The sequence below is a fragment of the Microplitis mediator genome, chromosome 8 (assembly GCF_029852145.1).
Source record: "Microplitis mediator isolate UGA2020A chromosome 8, iyMicMedi2.1, whole genome shotgun sequence".
Lineage (NCBI taxonomy): Eukaryota > Metazoa > Arthropoda > Insecta > Hymenoptera > Braconidae > Microplitis > Microplitis mediator.
The window spans coordinates 20,097,831-20,124,257 of NC_079976.1; the positions used below are offsets into that span (position 1 = coordinate 20,097,831).

At 30.8% G+C, this 26,427-nt stretch overlaps 1 protein-coding gene across 1 annotated transcript; it reads left to right on the forward strand.

The window, feature by feature from the left end:
• Positions 1 to 24,876: 24,876 nt before the first annotated feature.
• LOC130673913 (uncharacterized) lies at positions 24,877 to 25,797 on the forward strand. Its single transcript, XM_057479127.1, has one exon. It carries the CDS (start codon positions 24,877 to 24,879, stop codon positions 25,795 to 25,797), a length of 921 nt encoding a protein of 306 aa, XP_057335110.1.
• Positions 25,798 to 26,427: the final 630 nt, after the last annotated feature.

The following is a 26,427-nucleotide window of genomic DNA, read 5'->3' on the forward strand; positions in this document are numbered from 1 at the left end:
ATCTTCGTTTGGAAATTGTCATGACATAGGAATAGGATATATATCCTTTATTTTATTATTTATACAAATTCACTTATATTGTCAATATAAGCTATGTCTGCAGTGAATTTTTATTGTTATAGCTGTTGATTATTATTATCATTATCATAATTATTGTTTTTATTATTATAATTATTATTACGACGATATTGATGATGCAAATTTTTTAGGCTGCTTCAACGTTCAGAAGAACTTAAGGTATAATGTATTTAAGCTGCATTTATTATTAAATATTTATCCATAAAACTGAATAGATCAAAATTCAATACTATAATATAGATTTATTATTATACATTAAATCAGTTGTGAGTCTCCTTATGTAATCATTTTTCTTTTTTTCTTTAGTTTTGTAAATATGAAATAATAATTTTAATCAATTTTTTATTTGTTGCTGTCCAACTCTAAATAAAATATAATAAACATTAGTAATTAATAATAATAAAATAATAATATAGCGAAAGGATGCTTACCTTTATTCATTAAAAATTTAATTCATGTGTCTTATTGATTAATACTCAATTTTTTAATGTATTAATGTCAAATAAAATTAAAAATTATAAAATAAATAATAATAATTTTATGATATTCTCAAATAAAGTTTAACTAATAAAATTAAAAAAGTTAAAATCATATGAATTATTACAGGCTCAGTGCTTTGGAGTTATCAGATTTGAATCTTTCACGTTTTTCGAAGTCACTTATTATAAGTTTAAAATTATTTATTATATTTTTCTTAATAACATAATAATAACCATAATTTTTAGAACCTGAGATGCAGCGTCAACGTTTTGTTAACTCTGTTGACTTTACTATATTTTTATAATGACTAAATAGTTAGTCTTACGAGCGAGCTCTTGGAGCTCGAACCTCTGCTTCACAAGTAATTAATAAACTACAATTAATCCTAAATTAATTCAACCTTATTTTGGGGTGCCAATTGGCAACCCAATATTTTCACCAACACTATGACCTATCCATTCACTTGCTGCTATGATAAATAAAATGGAGACCGGGTCAGAAAATACATTTTAAATCACGAGAATTAAATAAATAAATAATTACAATAAAATAATCGACGACCAGGACCCACCGGGGGTCTATCGATACTCCAATGAGGCCAAACCTGAATAAAATTTAATAATTAAAAATTACTTTTATTTTTAATTAGTTTGGGGTCATTCTCAAAACGTAACAGTGGTGCTGTGACCAGGATCAGTCTCTATTGTTTGTAGACAATACAAATAATTATTAAATAATTAAAAATTAATATTGGGAATTATTCAAAACGTAACATTAGCAAATATTAATTAAATTGAGAACATTTATTAATAGATAAGAATTAAAAATTTATTTATCTAAAACACACATAAAGTTTTCATCATCATCTTCATTTATTGTTACGTATAAATTGTCATTTATTGCAACTAAAAAAAAAAAAAAATTTTTAAAGGTAACATAAGTATGATAACTATTTTGACAGGTATAAGTTTAAATTTTATAATATTATTTAAAATGATTACTTTTACTTACTGTGTTTTTTAATTACGGCGTTTACAAGATTATCAACTTCATCTGTTTGACTAATAACGTTATCATCGTCAAATATTTTAATCATTTGATGCGCACATTGAAGAAAACGTTTGAAATCAAAAACGTTTTGTAATAAAATGTATAAGTTAATAAAGTTTGAAGAAAAATACATGTTGCGTTATAATTTTTTTATTATTATAAAAACGATTGTTAACAATAAATAAAATCACAATAATAATAAATTGTAAAGTAATAATAAATACAAACTATACGACAATTCAAAAAATTTTAAAGATATAAATATTGAAATATATAATATTAGAATTTAAAAATAAAATTCTGTTTTATAAGCAGTTCACTGTTTTACTCACTTATTTTTTGTGAAAGCTACATTATCGACAACACCATCTAGTTACTTTTCATTGGGTAACATACTTTTACTATAGTTTTTTTTTCGAACAAATTTACATTCGTACGAATTTCCAATCCTTATTTTTTTTTCTAATTAACCGCTTTATTTACTGAGGAGGGCTTGAAAAAAATTGATTTAACCTAAAATTCATTTTTATCTTTTTATTTCTAATTATTTACTAATTTAATAGATTTTTTTCATATAAATTACAACACTATCTATTTTCCACGGGAGGACGTCAGGGTCAGCCGAGATGATGAAAGGAATGAGCTTCAGCGGCATCTGGAGTTTGAATTTGGAAGGCGGGAAAATTTGAATTTCGGTTGCGCGGGGTTTTAAATTAAAGGGTTTTTTGTAGTGACTATAGATTTATAAGCTTCTATATATTTGTTAAGAAAATTATTAGATAATTACTTTTTTTATTAACTTAGAAAAAATCTATGACTTAGGACAAGATTTTCGCCTTGATTTCGAAATGAATAGTTCAAATATTTGATATTACGGCGAAAATATTGGTCTTATCAGAAAAGTTTTAGAACAAAAGTTGTAGGAAATTTAATTTTCTAAAAAAAATGTCTCTTTAGATCTTTTTATACGACCAATATTGTCACCGTAATTACAAAATTAAGATTCATAATGAATAATTAAAATTTTTGATAATTATAAAAATCTCAATTTTGAAATTACGGCTATCTTTTTAGTCCTAAGAAAAAATAATAAGAGACATTTTTTTTAAAAAATTAAATTTTGAATGACTTTTACTCGAATAATGTTTTTCTATGGCCAATATTTTCACCGTAATTCCAAAATTAAGATTCATAATGAATGATTCAAATTTTTGTTAATAATGAAAATCCTAATTTTGAAATTACGACTTCCTTTTTAGTCCTAAGAAAAAATTATTGAAAACATTTTTTCTTTTAAATTAAATTTCCTACAACTTTTGCTTAGAAAATTTTTTTATACGACCAATATTTTTTCCGTAATATCAAAAATTTGACTCCATTATTTATTATTGGTTGATTTTATATTAAAGCAAAAATCATGGCCCTATTTATGACACTGAAATGAGCCGACGTCTAATTTTTGAATTTTTTTTTTAAACATTACATTTTAAAAAATTTCATCTAGCTTTTTAAATTTTATATTTGTGAATATTTTTTTTTTTTTTTTTAATTAAATTTTTGAGAAAAACATTTAAAAATTTTTAATTGTCTGCTTACTTCAGGATCATATATTTTTTGTAGTGTAGTAGACATCCAACAATTTTTTAATTAAGTCTAAAAAAATTATATAATTAATGAAATTTTTAAAAAATGCATCTACTGAATGTTGAATTGTCTAAACATGAATTTTTTTTTTTTTATTTTATAAACATTTCAAATTATTATTTCAAAGTTTCAAAAATTGTCAGATGACCGCTAACTTTACTATCATAAAAATTTCTTACTAGTCTTAAAATAAAATTACTTATATAAAATAATTAATTATATTAAAATAAAAAATATTCATGAATAAAAACAAAATGAGAATTTCGTTTTTTAAATTATTTATTTTTCAAAAAACAAGATTGAGCCTAAGGTGCATGATCATTAATTTAAATTATGTTATTATTTAATTATTTACAAAAAATAAATTAAACTTATTAAATACAAAGTAAATTTTTAAAATATAATTACGATTAATATATACAATTTAATCTTATACTATTTACATGAAATACTTAATATTTAATTTATGAAAATAATAAAACCTACAATAATATTTTACAACAAAAAATAACTGGATGATAAGTAATTATATACAAAAAATTAAAAACTTATTAAAATTACAAAAGCTTACGTCTTTTAGCAGAACACAAAATACTGCCCATGTCATAATTATTTTGACGCTTACGGCTGTCGTTTCCTAGGCCTCCGATTGTTGCGTCCAGATCCGCTTCAGTTGAGGGTACAATTTGACTGCTACTTCCAATAGAATTATCCTGAACTTCTACATCAGCTGGAGGTGAAGAAGTTGATGACCCATCTGACTCCGCAGATTTTTTCTTCATCAGTCTATCACGATACTCGTAATAGCTGATTTTTTGTCGAGTCCTTGGTTTCTCGACTTCAAGTTTACCGGAAACATTTTCTGGATCCGATGAACTGGGGGTCGTCACTATCCGATTCATTGCACTCACTTTGATAGATGGATTTTTGAATAATCGCATCACCCAGTTTTTTATTCTGGGTGACATTTTATCCAAAACCGCTTTGAACTCCCTGTCCATCTTTATCAGCAAATCGAAGGTCACCTTGGTATCGAGCAACCAAAACCAAAGATTCCCGTCTATGACTTGGGGAATCTTCCACTGCGACGATTGGATGGTGAAATAAATACAATATGACGCCACAACTGCCGGTTTATATTTCAGGCACATTGATGTCATTTGTAACGTATAATTTGCCATCTGCAGAAAAATCTTGCATAATTCCTTGCAAACTTTAATTTCCCCACAGAATTTCTTGATGTAATGATGAGGGTGATTAACCCCCATCTTAAATCCAAGTGTTGCCAGAAGAAGTTGCTCATTTGAAATTAGTGCATTGACGATAGATACATAATTGTTAAAATAAATATATATACAATAGATATAATATATATATATACATATATATATATATATATATATATATATATATATATATATACAATAGATGTAATAGATAGGTAGATAATAGATAGATATATAATAGATAAAATAGATATTTATACAATGGATATAATAGATAGATAGATAATAGATAGCTATATAATAGATACAATACATAGATATACAATCGATATAATGGATAGATATATGAGATATGTAAGAACGCTTTTCGCGCAAGGAAAATGAAAAATATTTTTGTAATTTGACTGCTTGAAGTTGTTATTAGTGGTGGCCGTGGTTTTCGACTGACTTACTAGCAATCATGTGAAACATTTCAGAAATTTTTCCGAAATTTCTTAATTTTTAATATACAATTGATCATCGAGTGATGATCACATTAATTGATTGGATAATGGTAATTATTGCTATAAAGTAAGAGACCCAGTATCCAATCAGGGAACTAGTATCTGACCACTCATATATTGGCATATTTCTATTTAGTAAATTTTACTAAATACAAATATACACTTACATGGAGTTACCAGTTATTAGTTTCTTGATGGGGTACTAAGTCTTTTACCATAGTTCAGTGCAGACAGATCGCTGACGAAAAGTTCCTCTTCTGAAGCACCGTTTAAGCTATGAGTGATGCTAAAATGATGCGAAGGAAGGGGAACTTTTCGTCCGCGATCTGGCTACACTGCCATAGTTATCAAGATTAGTTAACGAAACGAAAAGAAAAAAAATGAAATAAAAAATTAGAAGATCCACATAATCAATTTAACATGAAAAATAATATTGCCATTACAACAATCCATCGTTTCGTCAATCACGTTTAGTTATAAAAGTATTTTTGTATGGTTTTACTAGCTATTCGTACGTCACAGTTGAATCCCGCTTGCCACCAGTGGCCGTTGGATAGCTGTATTCACTATAAAAAACACCTTTTCTAACTACCCTCTAAGTAGATGACGGAGTATCGCGATAGTGAGGAAACTGTTTCGTTATGATCAGAATATTTTTTTTCCATGTCAATGTCTTTACTCCAATCTTCGCTCTATCAATAATAATAAATCATGTAAATCAGGCAGTATTCTTATAAGATATAGAAAAAATTATACAATATGAGCAGTTTTAAAGCATCCAGTAGTTCTATATAAAAATAATATTACTGAGAAATTATAAGTGTATTGTCGTGCAATAAAAGTAAATAGGTTTTATCTACAAAATATTAATACTCATTGTTTGATGCTAATAATAGATACTCAACATTTGATAAGCTTTGATAAATTTTGAAATTTTGATGATATGAAATTTACAAAAAAGATCGTTTTGTAAAAAATAATAAATTTATCATTTACAACTGCTGCATTGAAAGAATATTAAATAGAAGAAATAAAAAAAAAACTTTTCCACTCAAACAAAGTTCATCAATGTCTGACTTTTAGTGATGACAATAATGACAACTTTAATATTCATGTCATAAGTATAATAATATTCTCTCGCTTACAAATCGATAAATTTCATCTACTAGTGATTTTACTATTAAACTATGCAAATATTGCGGCAGATAGTTACTGGAGAAGAAGAAAATTCGAATAATTTCAAAATAAATTAATAATATACATGACAATGATTGAGAAATCTATTAAAATAAATAAAGATTCATTATCCATCACTGATAAAGTAGCAATAGGAAATTATAATGGACTTAATTTATTGTGAGATAGAATATTCATGTCTATATGAAATAATTACAACAGTACTGTCAATTGGTTTTTACATAGATCTTTACGTTAAACTAAAGCAAATTAAAGATAATATGTACAATGCAAAATCATGGATCACTTTGCTATATGAAACTACGAAGTTATTGGTAAAAAACAGTTTTTCCTTCAAATTGATGTATCATTAGATAATAAAAAATTTATTTTTGTATAAACCTTATGTTACAATCCATAATCATTTAATGAAATCATTCAATCTATAACGAATTTTTAAACTTTCGAAATTTTATCTTAGTAGTATGATTTTCTCAAGCAGTTGTGTGAATATTATCACTAATAAAATGAAAGTGGGTTATCGATAAAGCTCTATGTACATGTACCGTTTCAAAATCTTCTTGAGTAATTCGTAAACAATAGAAAATTACTTAGCAACATCTATAAGATATTACGCAAAAATAAATTAATGATTATAAAATTCTAGATGTTTTTTATTCAGTCGTTTAAATGTTATCAATAATATTTTTTATGAACGAATAGATGTAATTAACCTCATCATTCGTTTGATATTGCTCATTACATATTTCTGACACAAATTAAAAATCTACATGAGATTGCCAATGACGAATAAGTTTATTTTTATAATTAAGTTAATACGTCACTTAGTCTATGATGCATTTAATCAAATAATAAACAAAAAGTACGAAAAATTGATTATTATTTTATAGATTACATACAACTGTAGAAATTATTTCATTAAAGATCTGTTTTTAGCTATAAACTAAGAGAAGTTAGAGTCAATGCATAGCTGTATCAACATTTATAGTTATGATAATATAAATGATTATATACAATTATAAACGGTGCTTACATAAAAATGAAAAATTCTAAAATATTATTATTGCAAGTTGCACTGTTCATATTTTGTAACAAAATTACAAAGATATCGAAAGATATGAATATTATCCATGCAACAATAGTTTTAATCGAGTGATACGAAAGTTCATACTTTTTAGAGCTTTAATTTAAACCAATAACGAAAATATTGTTAAGTAGTTATAAAAAAGTCCCTTCATTATATGAAAACAAAGGAAAACAATACCAAGTATTGAAAATAATAATTTCATACTTTTATTAATAACCACATACTAGTATTTCTAGCACTTCTGAATTCTGATATAATCCTTAAAATCAGATATAATAACAATTAAATATCAATAAATCACCTTTTCCAAGTCATGTCTCGAATATTAATTAAAATTTGTATTAAAAATCATTTTAACATTAATAAAGAGAATGAACTGGAAATTAAAAATAAATATTATAGTAAATAATCCATTGAAGATTTGTTAGAGCTCTTCCTCGTTACTATTTCTATAGAGTTTCTAGTAAATTTAGTTAATTCATGTTTCTCCAAGTAACAAATGCTTTCGTTTAATACATAAAAGTAACATATTTATGTTTTTGAAAAAAAAAAAACTAACAAATCGGCTAGCCAAAAATTACTATTCGAAAGTCTAATTCCAAAGAATAATTATGGAAATTAAGTAATGATACTATTTATGGTTAAATTATATTATCTATCGTGTAACTTGTTGCTAATATTCATAAAAAAATCGTGGACTGGAAAGAATTTGTAGTAGAATAACGAATTAGTGAAATCCAAAAGAAACACCGAATACGATTCCGGAAAAATTTTATTTTGAAATCTGTAATAAAAAAAGTAAAATATAATTCCATCACAGAGTAATCATTAAATAACACTATTAGTATCAATTAACAATGCCTAAAACCGATAAACCAGCTATTTTAAAATTAAGAAAATCACGTAAGATAAAATTAATACTGACACTAATACATACATTAATTAATAGATAAGTAAAGCAAGATATTTATATGTTAATTGAAATTCTTTGCATCCTAATTTTCAACAATAGAGTGCAAATTGAAAAATTATTTCGAAAGTATTGAAATTTTTGTTATTCACCAATCAATATAATACAGAAATTTATCAAGATGAACTAATTGACTCCTAAGTAATTAATATGCACATATGTATCAAACGCATTGAAATAATAACTAGTAATACGAATGTAATCCCACTAATTTATTTCATCACATACTTGATAATTAGTTAGTCAGAGAAATAAAAATAATATATTTATTAATAAATTAAGCTAAAAAATTGCAATATCATATTATTTTGACTAAAAAAACAGTAACATCAACTTCTTGCCAAAAAAAAAAAAATTGTAAAACTATTGCATTAATCTCTGTTTACTGAAATTACAGATATTTAAGAAGCTGATTGGTATACCCAATTCACAAAAAAACGAAATGTAATTAGAACATTATAGGTACTTAAATAATAATTGTTATATAAAGTACGGACAAAAGATAACCATACAACATCATTTCTATTTATAAAAGATATGCACAAATCATGTATGTCTTGTAAGAATTACAGAATATATTAAATGAAATAGTAATTCAATATTAATTTGTATCCCTATGATGAAAGCAAAATTATGCCTATCAAATTAATACTTAAATATGATGTTTGAGAAAATAATTTTTTTTTGTAAAAAATAAATTGTAAATCGAATAAAATTAATGTATTGTACACCAATAATATCTAGAAAAGAATTATAATGAAGCAGATATGACGCAAAAATAAAGGAATGTGAAATACTTCTCACAGAAAAAAAAATCTGATCATTACGAAACAGTTTCCTCACCACGACACTCCGTCACCTATTTAGAGGTTAGTTAAGAAAGGTATCCCATATTGTAATGGCAGCTTATCAAACGGCAAATGGTGGCAAGCGGATTACTACTATAGCCGTATGACTAGCTCGATGACCATATGGGATCACATTCTTAACTAAACGTGATTGACGAAACGATGGATTAATGTAATGGCAATTTTTTTTTCTATTTAAAGTTAATTTATAATCAAGAGAGTTAAGACATGTAAGAAAACAACAATTGATTCACATTTAACAACATTTATTCATCAGACTTTTATTTTATGACTCACTATCATATTTTCGACAAAGTCGACAAATAAATGTTGATAAATTTGATTGTTGTTTTCTTTTTCTCTTTTTGGTTTTTGGTTTTAATTCATCATCTTTCATTTCATTCTCTGTCTCATTACCATCGTTCTCTCTACAATATTGATGTATAGCACGTTCGCATTTAATACAATCAATTTTTTCAGATTTACAATCTATTTTATTTAAACAAAATAAACAACGGTCTCGGACATCATCAGAATCAAGTATTAATCTATGAGCAATTGTTCTACGAAATTCATTGGGATCAAAATTAATGTCGAACGCAGTATTTTCATAAATACATTGTATGTAATACATACAGTACACACCACAATTTGATTTATCATTTATCGCCTGATATGGTCTTTTGCTATCTTCTATACGTGAACCCCATTTAACTCTTTTTAATTTCCCAAATGGACTTCTTACATCACATTCTTCTATGAATTTGACTAATGCTTCTTCAACTCTATGAATATCAGTACTTTTTTCGTAAGGATCTAAGAGCAATAGGTTTTGCAATTTTCTATTCATAAGAAGTAGACGCCAGTGACTTTGATAGCAATAAGGTAATAATATGATATTCCCGATTTCGTTATTTAGTTTATGTATAAATAATTTATTTCTTTTTACCGATCTCCACGTCGGACCAAGTATAGGATATAGTAAATCAGTAGGAACATAAGTTATATCACGCCATTGTTTCATTAAGGTTGATGCAAACGAGTCTATTACTTCTCCGTCTATCCATCCTTCTTTACTAACTACTGTATGAAATTCTCTTGGTGTTAACTCAAATTCATGTAAACCGTAAAATATTTTTTGATCTGCAGAATAACGCGAAAATTTAAGAAGAGCTGAATTAGAATTAACATAATAAACGACTGAATTTACTAGACCATTAGGTAAGCTATCTATTGGCTTATCTCTTTGAGAGACAAGTACAGTGTTATTTTTATCTCGTTTTATTTTCTTAACTTTATCATCTGCTTTTTTCGATCTACTGGACCGTTTTTTCTTAATTTCATCATTATTGTTACTAATATTATTATTTAACTGTAATTCTGTTTGAGAATCATTTCCGACAATTTTTTTACCGATTCTAATAATATTTTGACCCGAAATATATCTACTACGTGTTTTTTTTGGTTTCACTGCTTCGATATCTTTTCGAGTTCTCCCCCACGGATCTTTTGCTTTATGATTAGCAGCAGGTTCTACGGTAGGTGGATATTTTTTAATCTCTACAGTATCATCGGCTCTTAATTTAAATAAGTATTCCTCTGCAAGTAAACAATCAATGTCATCTTTCAAAGCTCTAATTGTATCACCGATCGTATTATTTTTTTTATTATCTAAAATTCTATGCTTATATGACTTATTATGTGATTCCGAGTAAGCATTTGAAACTCTTGAAATGCTTTCATCAACTAAATCTAATAATATGCCACTCTATAGAGAAGCATACGCCATAAAGAATTGTAACAAATAATCTAAAAATTCTTTGCTATTATATCGATTTGTTACATTTTGTACATTACTTTCTCTTTTAGCCAAATTGATTAATAATTCTTCGACAATACTCGAGAAATGAACAAAAAATGGTGATTTTTGATAAATTGGTTGATATTTAATTGTTTTTGATAACAGTTCAAGGTGAATACCATCAGTCTCATCGATTTCAGAAATAAAAGTATCAGTTTCTTTTAAAAGATCCGTAAAATCATTATTTTTGTCACCCGGTAATTTTCCAAGTTCAACAATATAACGATTTGCTGATTTTTCATCCTTTGTCAACAATATGCTCGCTATTAATTTAAATGTAACGTCCATTTCGTCTTTGTTTCGACAAAGTATTAACTTCCCCATACATTCCATTAAAAATGCTTTGTTATGGTTGAGATTCATGTCTTTTATTTCTTTTGCTACTCTGTGCATTATATGCGCACAGCAACTTAACAAAAAAGTAATATTTTTAGGAATTTTGGTCCTATCTATATAATAATCGAATGTAATTTGTAAGTATTCATTTATACCCATATTATTATAAACTTTTAAAACACTATGCATAGACGGCCAACTCCAATCAGTGACTACTGCTTTAATAGGCCATTTAACGAAATAATTTTTGACAACGTCAGCATGTAACCTTAAAAAATTGGAAATGGAATCCTCATCATTTTCACTAGTTATCATTTGACATAAAGGAATCGTAGACTTTGTGGCTATATAAGCCAATGCATAGTAATAAACTCGTTTACAATGTAAATCTCCAGGAATTTTAACATGTGCACCAGTTGAATCTAAATGAGCAATAGCAGGAATGGCAGGATTGATTACTTCTAATTGTCGTTCACTGCCTAATATTATTGACAATGGCAACTTAAATTCTTGAATAAATTTATCTTTAAGATTATGATCATCGATCCATTGCTGCACAACATCTCCCAGATCTAATGATTTTAGTTTTTTTCGATTGGCTACTTTACCTTCGGAGGTTATTTTTTCAACGGTGGCCATTTTTACTTCTTTATCAGTATAACCTTTTTCATTATATTCCTGATAACTTTCACGACAATTGTCGAGATACAGATCTCTACTAGATCGATATTTTGAAAGTTTGAAGAACTGCTTTCGACGAGGACCTCTAACCTGAGTGAATGGATCGTCATGAGGTTTATGTGAAAATTCAATTTTCATATTACTGGATACATCAAGTTGAACGTAATGACCATCTCTTTCAATAACTTCAAATTTATACTTGGCGCCATGACTTGTAACTTTGCATTGTGCATATCCAACTACATTTACACTGTTTTCTCGAAACCCTGATTCAAAAGCCAATGGACAGTAACAGTTTAATTCAGTTCTCATATATTCTTTTATTACAGCTCGCAATAAATCAACGCTCATATAATTTTCTCTTGTTGCTACTTTACTCGTAAGAAATGAGACTTCTCCTAAATATTCCCCATAAATATTTTTTTTTTTCGCTTGAACAATATTTATTTTAAAATCATTTTCTTCATTATCAGATAATTGTTTTTTTTTTTTTTTGATTTTTTTCGAATCTTTTCTTTTTCTTCAGCATTATCTGAACTACAATCTTCGTCGTTCGATAAGGTAAATTCACTGCCCGATGAAATCGACTTTGGAGGTGAAGGAAGAATATTATTTTTATCATGATAATCTTCATCACCAGACTCAATTAAATTGAAGGAGTCCTTATTATCAGTACGCAAAGTCGGAAAATTACTCGAACCTTGAAGTGGTGTAGAAGTCACGATTTTATCTTCATCTAAATTAACATCTTTTTCAGCGACATTTGTATTATAAACTTCATTATTTTTTAGAATATCACGATTTTCAGATTTAATATTATCTAAACTACAAAACTTATCTTCAATATCTTTGCTAGAACTATATTTAGAATCACTCAATAAAGTATTAATTTCGCTGATCAAACTATTATAATTGTTGTCACTGTCAACACCAGTTAATTTATCATTATCACCATTATTAATTATAGAACTACTGTTTGCTTTACAACTGATAGGAATTTCTGGTTCAACTATATCTACATTATCCAGTTTTTCTTCATTAATATATTTAATACTATTGAATTCACAAAATTTATTCTGACGTAAGCAAAGCTTGTAAGTAAACTTAGATTGAAAAGAATTCAAATTGTATTTTACATTTTTTTTAAATTTGTTTTTTAATAATTCAAAATGACCTTCATTATAATTACCGCTAAACAACAAATTAATGTAATCATCTTCATTTGCAACAAGTTTGTTCGAAAAAGTCGATTGAAGGGAAAATATCCTATCAGTACTATAATTTTTTACATATAACCTAGCAGGAATGTTAAATATTTTAGAAAAAGCATTTATTTCAAACTGTGTTGCAAATTCTGAAGTTTTACTTAATGATCTTTTGTATTGGTTACGTGATTGAAAAGTCGAAACATCATAACCCAATAAAAGATCATTTTTTTCAGTTTCCCAATTTTCAAAAACCGTTTAAACTATGATGAAGCGAAGGTGGCTGTGCTCATTTTCATGACTAAACAAAGCTTGTGAGAGTGCCCGAAAGAGACAGCTCCCTTTACCTTCGTTTCGTAATATGTCGTACATGTCAAGAGAAGCAGTAGTCGAACAACCACCTCCTTTCATCATAAGTAACGAGATAGTGTCAAGTCTGTAGAGTATCAGGAGTGCCAGGAATGCCAGAAGTTTCAGGAAAGTCAAGAACGGAAGCAGTGTTAGGAGTGCCAGGAATTCCAGAAGTCTCAGAAAAGTCAGGAACGGAAGCAGTGTCAGGAGTGCCAGGAATGCCAGAAGTTTCAAAAATGTCAGGAACGGAAGCAGTGTCAGGAGTGCCAGGAATACCAAAAATCCCAGAAGTGTCAGGAACAAAAGCAGTGTCAGGACGCTGGGATGGCTGTCTCGAGGAAATAATTTTGAGCACTTCCATTTTTAAGGGCTCTCTTGCCCATTTATACCTCAGATCATTGCGTAAGGTCCTACAATTTTTCCGTCTTAATTTTTGAGATATCTAAGTATGAAAATAAATTACAATCAATGATTACAATGAGTTTAAATGGAATTAAAATAATTGAACAAATTAAAGGAATTCTCAAAAGTACACACAGAAAAACACGATTTAATATTAATTTAGTAAGTTTGGGGGTGGCTGTAAGGGTTATTTCATTCAACTTACACTTATAGTATTCAAAAAGTGTTCTTGTGAGGCAATCGGAAGTAGTGCCAAAAAATGCATGTTTAAAAACACGATTTTTGTTAATTTGGTAAATTTGGAGGTGGCTTCAAGGGTTCCACCAGTCAATGTAATACGATCAGCTTTGATCATACCTATCCATGTCTGTTCATGTCTGAAGCGTATAATACGTTCAGGCCTAATCATACCTGTCCATGCCTGTTCATAGCTGTCCGTGTCTGTTCATGTCTGTTCATATCTAAAACGTTAAATATGCACAGGCCTGATCATACCTGTTCATACCTGTCCGTTTCTGTCCATGTCTGAAGCGTTAAATACGCACAGGCCTGATCGTACCTGACCATGCCTGTTCATACTTGTCCGTGTCTGTCCATGTCTGCTCATATCTGAAGCGTTAAATACGTTCAGGCCTAATCATACCTGTCCATGCCTGTTCATACCTGTCCGTTTCTGTCCATGTATGTTCATGTCTGAAGAGTTAAAGACGCACAGGCCTGATCGCACCTGACAATGCCTGTTCATACTTGTCCGTGTTTGTCCATGTCTGCTCATATCTGAAGCGTTAAATACGTTCAGGCCTAATCATACCTGTCCATGCCTGTTCATACCTGTCCGTTTCTGTCCATGTATGTTCATGTCTGAAGAGTTAAAGACGCACAGGCCTGATCGCACCTGACCATGCCTGTTCATACTTGTCCGTGTCTGTCCATGTCTGCTCATATCTGAAGCGTTAAATACGTTCAGGCCTAATCATACCTGTCCATGCCTGTTCATACCTGTCCGTTTCTGTCAATGTATGTTCATGTCTGAAGCGTTAAATACGCACAGGCCTGATCACACCTGACCATGCCTGTTCATACCTGTCCGTGTCTGTCCATGTCTGCTCATATCTGAAGCGTTAAATACGTTCAGGCCTAATCATACCTGTCCATGTCTGTTCATGTCTAAAGCGTTAAATATGCACAGGCCTGTCATATCTGTCACTTAGGCCTTATTACCCGACAGGCCTTATTACCCGCGGGTACCTTATAGCTAACGTAGTTACAATTGTATAGAACTTATATATCATTTCATATGACTACAAATCAATAATTAATAAATTAGATCCAGAGATACGGCAGTGTCTTGCGCCAAGTACACGCCCGGGAAAAAATGATCAGACCTGACGATGCCTGTTCATGTATGATCAGGCCTGAAATTAGACCTGATCATGCCTGTTCATGTATGATTAGGCCTGAAATTAGACATGATCAGGCCTGATCATACCTGTCCATGCCTGTTCATGTCTGAAGCGTTGAATACAGTCAGGCCTGATCATGCCTGTTCATGTCTGAAGCGTTAAATACAGTCAGGTCTGATCATGCCTGTTCATACCTGTCCATGCCTGTTCATGCCTGTTCATGTCTGAAGCGTTAAATACGCTCAGGCCTGATCATACCTGTCCATGCCTGTTCATGCCTGGTCATATATGTTCATGTCTGTTCATGGCTGTTCATGTCTGCTCATAGATCTAAAATTTTGTTGACCAAGAATCTATCACGTATAAGATTTTTATTACTTGAAGTTCATACGAAACTTACTTTTCAACTAAATCTCTTAGGTCAGTGGGTAGCGAGTTACACTTTCGAGCGCAAGGTCCACGGTTCAAATCCTGCACACGCCCGAATTTTTTATTTTTTTTATTTTTATAGCAATAATTATATACATGTATAATTGAATATAGTTATACATAATTATATATAATTATATAGGGCCATTTTTTATATATAATTTTTTTACCCGGATGGGCATGAACAGACATGAACATACCTGATCAGACCTGAACTTTTTGAGGCGATATAAAACATTGTTGACCAACCATCTATCACGTGACCATGTGAATCGGAGTACTTTCAATTTTACAGCCAATGGAGTTAACTAATTGTCCGCCAACTTTAGGATCATTATTATTCATATTTTTTAATGTATAAATATTGGTATTTTTTTTTTTTTTTTGATCACTTCAAATATAACAGCTGATGGAGTTAAATGAAAGGAGCTGTTTTTCCCGCGAATGAAAATATTCAAATTGCGACAAAAATTATGGACGGCATCCAGCCGAGCAGTAAAATATATAAATTAATTAAAATAATATGAATAAATCCAAATATTAACCTTTTATTCATGATACTAAAATTAGCCAACGTCTAATAATTTTCGGACTTTTTTTTAAACAATAAATTATAAAAAAATAAACATTTGACAAAATTGCACCTGTAGTTTTTTTAATTTTCTACCTGTGCACATTTCTATTTTTGTTTTTGTTTTTTTTTTTTTCGTAATTTATTTGTTGAAAAAATAATACGAGAATTACTAGTTGTCTGCAAACTCCAGGATCATTATTATTCATATTTTTTAATGTATAAATATTAGTATTTTTTTTTTTTAACACTTCAAATATAACAGCTGATGGAGTTAAATGAAAGGAGCTATTTTTCCCGCGAATGAAAATATTCAAATTGCGACAAAAATTATGAACGACATCTAGCAGAGCATTCAAGCATTTATAAAAATAATATTTATAAATTAAATATAATTGGGTAAATACACTGTAAAAAGAGCGGTGTTCAAAATGGACTCATTTTAACTCCGCCCGGTGTTAAAATAAAATTACACCGGTGTTAAAAATACCGGTGTTAAAGCGGGGTAACCGGAGTAAAATCGGAGTAATACCGGTGTAAAAGCGGGGTAAATTGCGTCCGCTTGGAGTATTAACTTTAAAGATTATAAAACACAAAAATGTCAGTTCTTTATGAAAATTAATAAAAAATAACATTCATCAAAAAGTATAGTGATCGAGTAAATACAAATATTCACAAAATAAAATATTTTAACACCGGTAAAGAATATCTACACCGGCGGCGGCGTTATTTTAACACCGGTCTAGAATATTTACACCGGTGGCGGCGTTATTTTCACACCGCTTTCGGGGGTATATTTAACACCGATTATTTTAACACCTACACCGCTTGGACTTACCCCGGTGATTTTTTACAGTGTAATTATTTATTGATTTTTTATCATTTCAATAATTGTCAACTATATGTCTGGTTATAAAAACCTTCACCTGTTATCATTCTTGACATTTTGAAGTAATACATAATATTTAAATAAAATTTACTCACTTTGTAGCATAGTGATCCTTCGGCCATGGTTTTAAATGATACCTCACTTATACTGCTGACATTATCAGCAATTATTCGTGCGATATTGCACGCACTTTCCTTTTTTTCGTCCATGATCGAGTTTGCAATTTACAAAAGTAAAAAATAACTTATATCAGCAGTAATGTTTTTTTTAAATTAAAGAAATATTAAAAATGAAGAAGTTTGACTGGTACCACAATATTCACATCACGAATAATAATAACATTTATAATACAAACTATATACACAATCACTTAAATAATGATTAAACACATTTAAATATTTGATTATATTTTATTAAAAACTTTTAGTATCACTATAATTATAAATTTTTATGTGCGGTGGATATGCATATAGACTCAAAGCTACGAGACAAATGACAGATTTAATGGCTGTTATAAAAGTGAAAATTAAGCGTTATTAAAACGAACGACATAATAAAAATGTACATCGTCATTACTGAACAAATGATGCTTAATTTCAAAAGATAAATTTATCCTTTCCTCAAGTGGTAACATAATTTTATGATAAACACTATCTATTTATATCAAAATTTTAATGTCCGAAATATTTAAAAAATTAGGGAAATCCAAAAGTGCACGCCTCGAACGCTCATATTACAATTAAATAAGTTATTGATTTTCTTTTTTTATTATAAAAATTTTTAATAAACATGTAGTAGACATTTGTTGTTTTTTTTTTTTATATTTCTTTTAATTTAGATAATTGGATGACGGTCGGCAAATAAAAATATTCTAACAATAAAAAAAAAAAGTTTTCTGATGGTAAAGTAGAGCCTTATAATATCAGCAAAGTTTGATGATAATCATATCTCAGGATGACATCAGTAATAAATTCTTATGCCTACATACTTATATATGTGGAAGAAAAAATGGCGAATTATACACTAGGTAACATGATCAGTTTTAAGTTTTTAATTGATAACAAATAAAGTCAGACATTGCGATTCTAAATATCTAACGGGTTACTTAAATGTACGAAATAAAATAATTCAATCCTTTCTGAACCTTTTGGTCATAAAACTTATAGAAAAATGTTGATTATTAATTATAAAAATGATTATTCAATTTAATTAATCACATTGTCATTATATTATTTGTCATTCTCGGTATAACGGGCTATCTGTGGTGATATAAACTTTAACCCCGTAAAAATAGGTAAAGGGGTAGATTCCGCCGAATCGAATTAACTTGGATCAATTCTTAATAAAAAAAAAATATTAAGTAAATTTTTTCAGAATTTTTGAAGGGGGTATAACGGGCCATCTGAAGTAATATAAACTTTACCCCCGTAAAAATAGGTAAAGGGGTAGATTCCGCCGAATCGAATAAACTTGGATCAATTCTTAATAAAAAAAAAATATTAAGTAAATTTTTTCAGAATTTTTGAAGGGGGTATAACGGGCCATCTGAGGTGATATAAACTTTACCCCCGTAAAAATAGGTGAAGGGGTAGATTCCGCCGAATCGAATAAACTCGTATTAATTCCCCATAAAAAAAGAATATTGTGTAAATTTTTTCAGAATTTTCGAAGGGGGTATAACGGGCCATCTGTGGTGATATAAACTTTACCCCCGTAAACATAGGTGAAGGGGTAGATTCCGCCGTATCGAATAAGCTCATATTAATTCTCCATAAAAAAAGAATATTGTGTAAATTATTTCAGAATTTTCGAAGGGGGTATAACGGGCCATCCATGGTGACATAAACTTTACCCCCGTAAAAATAGGTGAAGGAGTAGATTCCGCCGAATCGAATAAACTCGTATTAATTCCCCATAAAAAAAGAATATTGTGTGAATTTTTTCAGAATTTTCGAAGGGGGTATAACGGGCCATCTGTGGTGATATAAACTTTACCCCCGGAAATATAGCTGAAGGGGTAGATTCCGCCGAATCAAAATAATTTGGATTTATTCCCCATAAAAAAAGAATATTGTGTAAATTTTTTCAGAATTTTCGAAGGGGGTATAACGGGCCATCCATGGTGACATAAACTTTACCCCCGTAAAAATAGGTGAAGGAGTAGATTCCGCCGAATCGAATAAACTCGTATTAATTCCCCATAAAAAGAAAATATTGTGTGAATTTTTTCAGAATTTTTGAAGGGGGTATAACGGGCCATCTGTGGTGATATCAACTTTCCCCCGTAAAAATAGGTGAAGGAGTAGTTTCCATCGAATCAAAATAATTTGGATTAGTTCTCCATAAAAAAAGAATATTGTGTCAATTTTTTCAGAATTTTTGAAGGGGGTATAACGGGCCATCTCAGGTGATATAAACTTTACCCCCGAAAATATAGCTGAAGGGGTAGATTCCGCCGAATCAAAATAACTTGAATTAATTCAACATTAGAGAAGAATATTTGAGGAGTTTTTTTATAATTTCTAGATGGGGTATAACAGGCTGTCTGTCGTGATATATACATCACTTACGTAAGGGTAGGTAAAGGGGTTGGTTACGCTGAATCGAAACTGTTCCGAAACATTGTTCTAACGAACAACGTATTATTGAAATTTTTTTAGAAGTTCATGAAGAAGCATGACGGACTCATAAAAAATTTCTTTTCGTGGGGCTAGATATAAGGGTGGTTTCAGTTACTTTTGTATTTTACTTTTTTATGGTCGACTTTATGCCCCTTTACTTAAGCTTGAGTATTCATGGCCTCATATAATTTGTTTTAACATCTAGATAATTTTGTTCAATGAACGTTCGGAACTTCAGGTACATAACTTAGTGTCCTCGTCAGTTCATTCAATTCGCAGCTTTCTTTAATGCCATTAGATTGATCTGATTCACAAGTTAGTGTTCCTTTTAATTTTTTTTGAAGTCATTGACGAAATTAATATTGTTGGCCCATAAAAAAAAATAATTGGTCTTAAATTTTCGGATCTCTTGTTTTTTGGTGAGTTTGAAATATTTACATAAGTCAGAAAAAAGAATTTCATTTTTGGGCATCTCTTCATTCACATCATCAATATTTTTCACCAATTTCAATAGCGCACACAATAACCGTTCATTAGTAAATTTCATAGTTCTTTTTTTAATATTTTCAATTGTTAATTTAAGTAATTACTTTATTACTTGGAACACCAGTTAAATATTAACTTAATACACTGATCAAGAGTATCAATTATTTACTAACGCACTGGCAAACACTAAATGATTATTTATACTAAGTATCTTAATTGTAAAACTCTAACGTTACTGATTAACAATTTGAAAAATATGAGCAAGCGTTTGAAGTTAGGCGCTTAAAAAACAGAGCACCATCTTTCGGATGTAGGAATTCTTGCGCGCGAAATTTAAATTGATTTTATACTTACCTCAATTTTCTCAATCAAAATTTAAAAAAAAAATTAGAAAATTGAAATAATTAATTAATTAATAGAAATTTCGAAAATTAAAAAAAAACCATCGTTAGATTTTTAAAAAATCTAGGTGTCGGTTGACCCTGCGGGCCAGCCCCAAAACTTCCCGCTCTTTTCGAGCTCTTTGAGCTCGAAAATACTATTGTATCCCATTCTTTTCGAAAAAAACCGTTTTTAGCATTTCTTTCTCCCACGATATCTCACGAACGAATCAACCGATTTCGATGTTTGAGGCGGCAATCGACGTGTTTTATTGAGTTTCTAAGTAATCAATAAAAAACCAAAAAAAAAAAAATTTTTTTTCCGTGATTCACCAATATTTTCGAATCTACTTGATCAAATGATCTGAAATTTTCAGGAAAGTTGATGGCCAACAAGCTCTTTCGATTGCCGCCTTAACCATCCAAATCGGTTTATTAGTTAAAAAGTTATAAGCCAGTCACACACATACATACACACACACACACACACACACACATACATACATACAGACACTCGGACATCATTCTCAAAATAGTCAAAATAGCTTCCTAGAACCTCAAAACGTCGACATCTGATGAAATTTCGATTTTCGCAAATCGGGGTGAAAACAATAACTTCCCAACTTTTCGAAAATCGTCGATTTTCTTAGCTCGAAGTTAAAAATAATAGCATGAGTTTTTTTCTTTTTTAATTATTATCATTTTTTGATTTGTTATCCGATATCAAAATTTTTTTAAAAATCAAAAAATGAAGATATTAAATGAATTAATAAAATTAAAAAAAATACCATCATCAGATTTTTTAAAAACAAAGGCATGAATTTTTAACTTCCCGCTAAGAAAATCGACGATTTTCGAAAAATTGGGAAGTTATTGTTTTCACCCCGATTTTCGAAAGTCGAGTTTTCATCAGATGTCGACGTTTTGAGGTCCTAGGAAGCTATTCTGACTATTTTCAGAATGATGTGTGTGTGTGTGTGTGTGTGTGTGTGTGTGCGCGTGTGTGTGTGTGTGTGTGTGTGTGTGTGTGTGTGTGTGTGTGTGTGTGTGTGTGTGTGTGTGTGTGTGTGTGTGTGTGTGTAATTTCTTTGTAACTTTTTAACTAATGAATCGATTTGAATGGTTGAGGTGGCAATCGAAGGAGCTTGTTGTTCATCAAGATATCATCAGATAATGTCATATAACTTGTTCTTTAGTTTTAAACATATTGTCAGCAAAAAATTGAAAAACCCAGTCTTTAATGTTTTTCTGGGATATTCCATATATTATTGCTCTGACCTAAGTCAAAACTGATTCAAATCTTGATTTTGATCACTGACATTGATTTCTGCCTCAACACATTTATTTCAGAGAACATAATCGATAATTTCGAGCTCGAAAATATATTTACAGTGATGTTTTCAAGCTCCTTGAGCTCGAAAACAGCGGGGAGTTTTGGGGCTGGCCCGCAGGGTCAACCGACGCCCAGATTTTTTTTTTAATTTATTATCAATTTTTGATTTTATATTTGATATCAAAATTTTTAACAAAAATCAAAAGATGAAGATTTTGAATGAATTAATCAAAATTAAAAAAAAAAAAAAAAAAAAAACCATCTTCAGATTTTTCAAAAATAAAGGCATGAATTTTTTTTTTTAATTTATTATCACTTTTTGATTTTATATCTGATATCGAAATTTTTTAAAAAATCAAAAGATGAAGATATTTAAAGAATGAATGAAAATTTAAAAAATTGAAAAAACACCATCGTCAGATTTTTCAAAAATGAAGAAATGATGATTTTTTTTTTGTGTAATGAATTTTCGCGAAGTTATGAGCTTCAGAAAAAAATAATATAATGATTTAAAAAATGACTGAAACCATCATTTTTGAATAAAAAAATATGTTTAATTATCAAATTTGATAAACATCTGATTATGGGTTGCTTTGTGAGAGCTTCCTAAAATTTTGTTTTTAAATTTAAAATTTTTTGATGCGTGAAACAAATATTTTCATCTTTACCATTTGTAGATAATTTCCCGAAAAATAAATCCCTCTAAGCGAATTTCTGAAAAGTGCTCCAATTCGGAGATATCTTTAACTAAACTTTTTTTTTAAAGGCTGCGAGCTAACTTCAGGGTCATATTTATTCGCGTCTCAGTCACGAATTGAAAAACGGTATACGTTATATAGTCTATATAAATTGTATAAAATCTTTTTTCATCGGGAATTAAGAAATTCAATTTATATATAAACTCTGTTTATATATTTTTTAGGTAGATTTTTTTAAAAATCTAACTATTGTATTTGTCCTCATGGTCGATTTTTCAAGGAATTTCGTCATAAACGATCATAATTAGTTGAGTAGAGTTCAAAAATACCATCCGTAGAAAAATTTATGTATGTATGTATGTATATATATATATATATATATATATATATATATATATATATATATATATATTTATGTAATATAACGGGTTTTTGAAGACACGATTGCGTCTGCGATTCTTATCCGATCTTAATGAAATTTTCCACACTTATTTTATGTGTAATTACCACGGTTGAGTTCGAAGATAGGCTGAATCGGTCGATTAGTTTAGAAGTTATGGCTGATTGAAATTTTAACGATTTTCCGAAAAAATCAGTTTTTATCCACTTTCAAGTTTATATTATTTTAAAACTAAAACTCATAGATTATTTCTGTAAAAAGTAATTTCAAGCTTGACTAATAAGCTCAAATTTATGACCTTAAACTTTACATTTTGACCATTTCTTCCAATAATTTGATAGCCTTGAAAATTTTAATGGAATCAAAAAATGTTGAAAATATGGTTTTCAATCCACGTAACTTATGCTTGTCCCATTATAATCCGGTTTCGTCAGTTGTATTTTATTGTGCACAAAATAACCTGTAAATTTCACTGCTATTTTATATTTTAAAAGTATTTTTTTTATTATTTATGATGTATCGAATGTACCTCTAATCCCTATGATTATCACTGGTCTTGTCATTACAATAGCACCCACAGTTCTTATCGGATTTAAATGAAATTTTTTACACTTATTCTATAGGCGATTACCTTGATCAAGTTCAAAGATGGGCTGAATCGTTCGAATAGTTTTAAAATTATGGCTGTTAGAAATTATCATGATTTTTCGTAAAAATCAGTTTTTAATCACTGCTAAAGTTTATATAACTTCAAAACTAACATTCATAGACAATTTCCGTAAAAATTATTTGAAAGCTTGTCTATTAATCTTTAATTTATGACCTCAAGCTTTATGTTTTGACTATTTCCTCCAATAATTTGATAGCCTTGAAATTTTTAATGAAATCTAAAAATGTTGGGAATATGGTTTCTTATTTCACATAACTTAAGCATTTCCCATTATAATTCAATTTCGTCAGTTGTATTTTATTGTGAAGAAAATAACCTGTAAATTTCACAGCTATTTTATATTTTAAAAGGATTTCTTTTATCACTTATGTTGTTTCAAACGTACCTGTACGTCCTATAATTATAACTGGTCTTGCCATCGTAATAGCGATTACAATTATGATCATATTAAGTAAATTTTCTATGTACTTTGTTTACGTGAAGGTTAGTTTGGTACATTACCTATATAATGTTTTGTTAAATCAACTATCTGAAGTTCTCTCTCGAAAATAGTTGTTGTCTTTTTTTTACCCTCACTCTTAGAAAACAAGCCTAATTTCATATCATGACTATACACTAACATGAATCACAAGATATGTATGTATGAAACTTTTTATATAGATTAATTGGAAAATCTACCTTCCATTTCGGCTGCCGAATGGCCTTTTTTTATATACGGCAGCCTGAGATGTAAATTTTTTAGCTTCGACAGTGCACATTTTATTATTTTATAATCAAACGAATAATAATAGAGTTGTGGATTTTCAATCAGTTTGTCACAATGAATTTACGACGACAGTGAAGATGAAAAACACGGGTTAGATCCGCGCTTAAAACCCCCCTTTGCCAAACCCCCGGCGCGAAACCAATAGAAACTCTACGCGTCGTAATCTCCACCCCCCACAAAGCCGTAACAACCAGCGACAACCGGCCCAACGGAACTTGGCTGGGCCTACGCGAAAGGTGTCACGTGATAATAAGCGTCGAGACCTCATCGCGATAGCTTACGCCACTGAATCCTGGGATGAACTGGAAGAGATGGACAGGGAACTGTCTGTCTTCTTTCAGGGCACCACAGAATCCAGGCCAGCGGGTCGTGGGCAACCTGGAGGACGTACGGCGAGCCGTAATCAAGGAGGCAATATAGATCGCGAAGGCCTACAAGAACAGGGTGACGGTGGTAGAATCCGCTCTGCCACCCGTATTCAGAAGTTGTATCGGGAGAATTGGAGGAAAGCGATGCAGGAGGTGCTTGAGGGTCCATCTCCCTTTTGCCAGGTGCCTAAGGATGATGTCCTCAGGTACTTCCGAACATTGTACTCCGACGATTCCCCCTTCAATGAGGAGTTGCCAGCAAGACAAGTATGGCCACTGGACGAGGGCGGCGAGTTGGCTGGGGCCTTGATCGCTTCTCTGACGGCCACTGAGGTCAGCCGGAGGTTAGCCAGGATGCAGGACACTGCACCTGGCCCCGATGGCTTGAAATACAGTGACCTGACGAAGGCAGATCCTGGTTCCGGACTGCTCACCGCCGTATACAATGCGTGCTTCCGTCTAGGGGCCATATCAGTGTCGTGGAAGGTCTCCAACACTGTATTGATTTACAAGAAAGGAGACCGAAACGACCTGTCGAACTGGCGACCTCTCGCGATGGGCAATACCATCTACAAGCTCTTTGCCGCCTTGATTGCTGATCGCTTGACGAACTTTGTTGTCAATGGGAATAGGCCAACTTCATCTCAGAAAGGCTTTTTGAAGTACGAGGGGTGCTTAGAGCACAACTACGTTGTTCAAGAGGTCTTGACGGATGGAGCGCGTGAGGGTGAGGATGTTATCGTCGCGTGCCTGGATGCTTCCAATGCTTTTGGTTCCATCCCACACGAGGTGATATACGATGCCATTGAAGGGATTGGAGCACCTGTGGTGTTCCAATTGGCCCCGGCTCACGTTCACAAGTAATTTGGCGCCTAAGAAAGGCTGCCCAACAATTTTATTTTGAAACCCTTACGGTGAAGAAGGACCAGGGAAAGGTATGGCAGGTCACTGCCCGCAATCGTGAGAGTAATCTCTGCTTGTGGGATGGTAAATATATCCGTTTCGCAGAGTGGCGTTTTATCCATCGCGCGCGCCTGGACGTCTTGCCTCTTAATGGATCAATTCGTTGGGGGCAGCGAGATAAGCGCTGCAGAGTGTGCGGATATAGCCTGGAATCCCTTCCCCACGTCCTGAATCACTGTATGACACACTCAGCGGCATACCAATTGAGGCATAACTCCATCCTAAACAGGATATCACAAGCCTCGAGGGTAGCGGGAGAGATGCGTGTCAACAAGCGCGTTCAGGGAGTTGATGGGGATCTGGCACGTCTCGGACCTGACATTGTTGTTAGGGATGAACGGGCCAAGTCGGTACTCATTGTTGATGTCACTGTGGCCTTTGAGAACCAGTGCGTGGCTTTCGATGATGCGCGTCAATCCAAGATTGATGCGTATCATGAGCTCGCAACTGCATTAAAGGCACAGGGATATCAGGTGCGTACTGATGCGATCGTCGTCGGCTCTCTAGGTGGGTGGGACCCTAGCAATGAGC

Coding starts and splice junctions, on each gene's coding strand:
- LOC130673913 (XM_057479127.1), top strand. CDS start 24,877: ATGGACAGGGAACTGTCTGTCTTCTTTCAGGGCACCACAGAATCCAGG.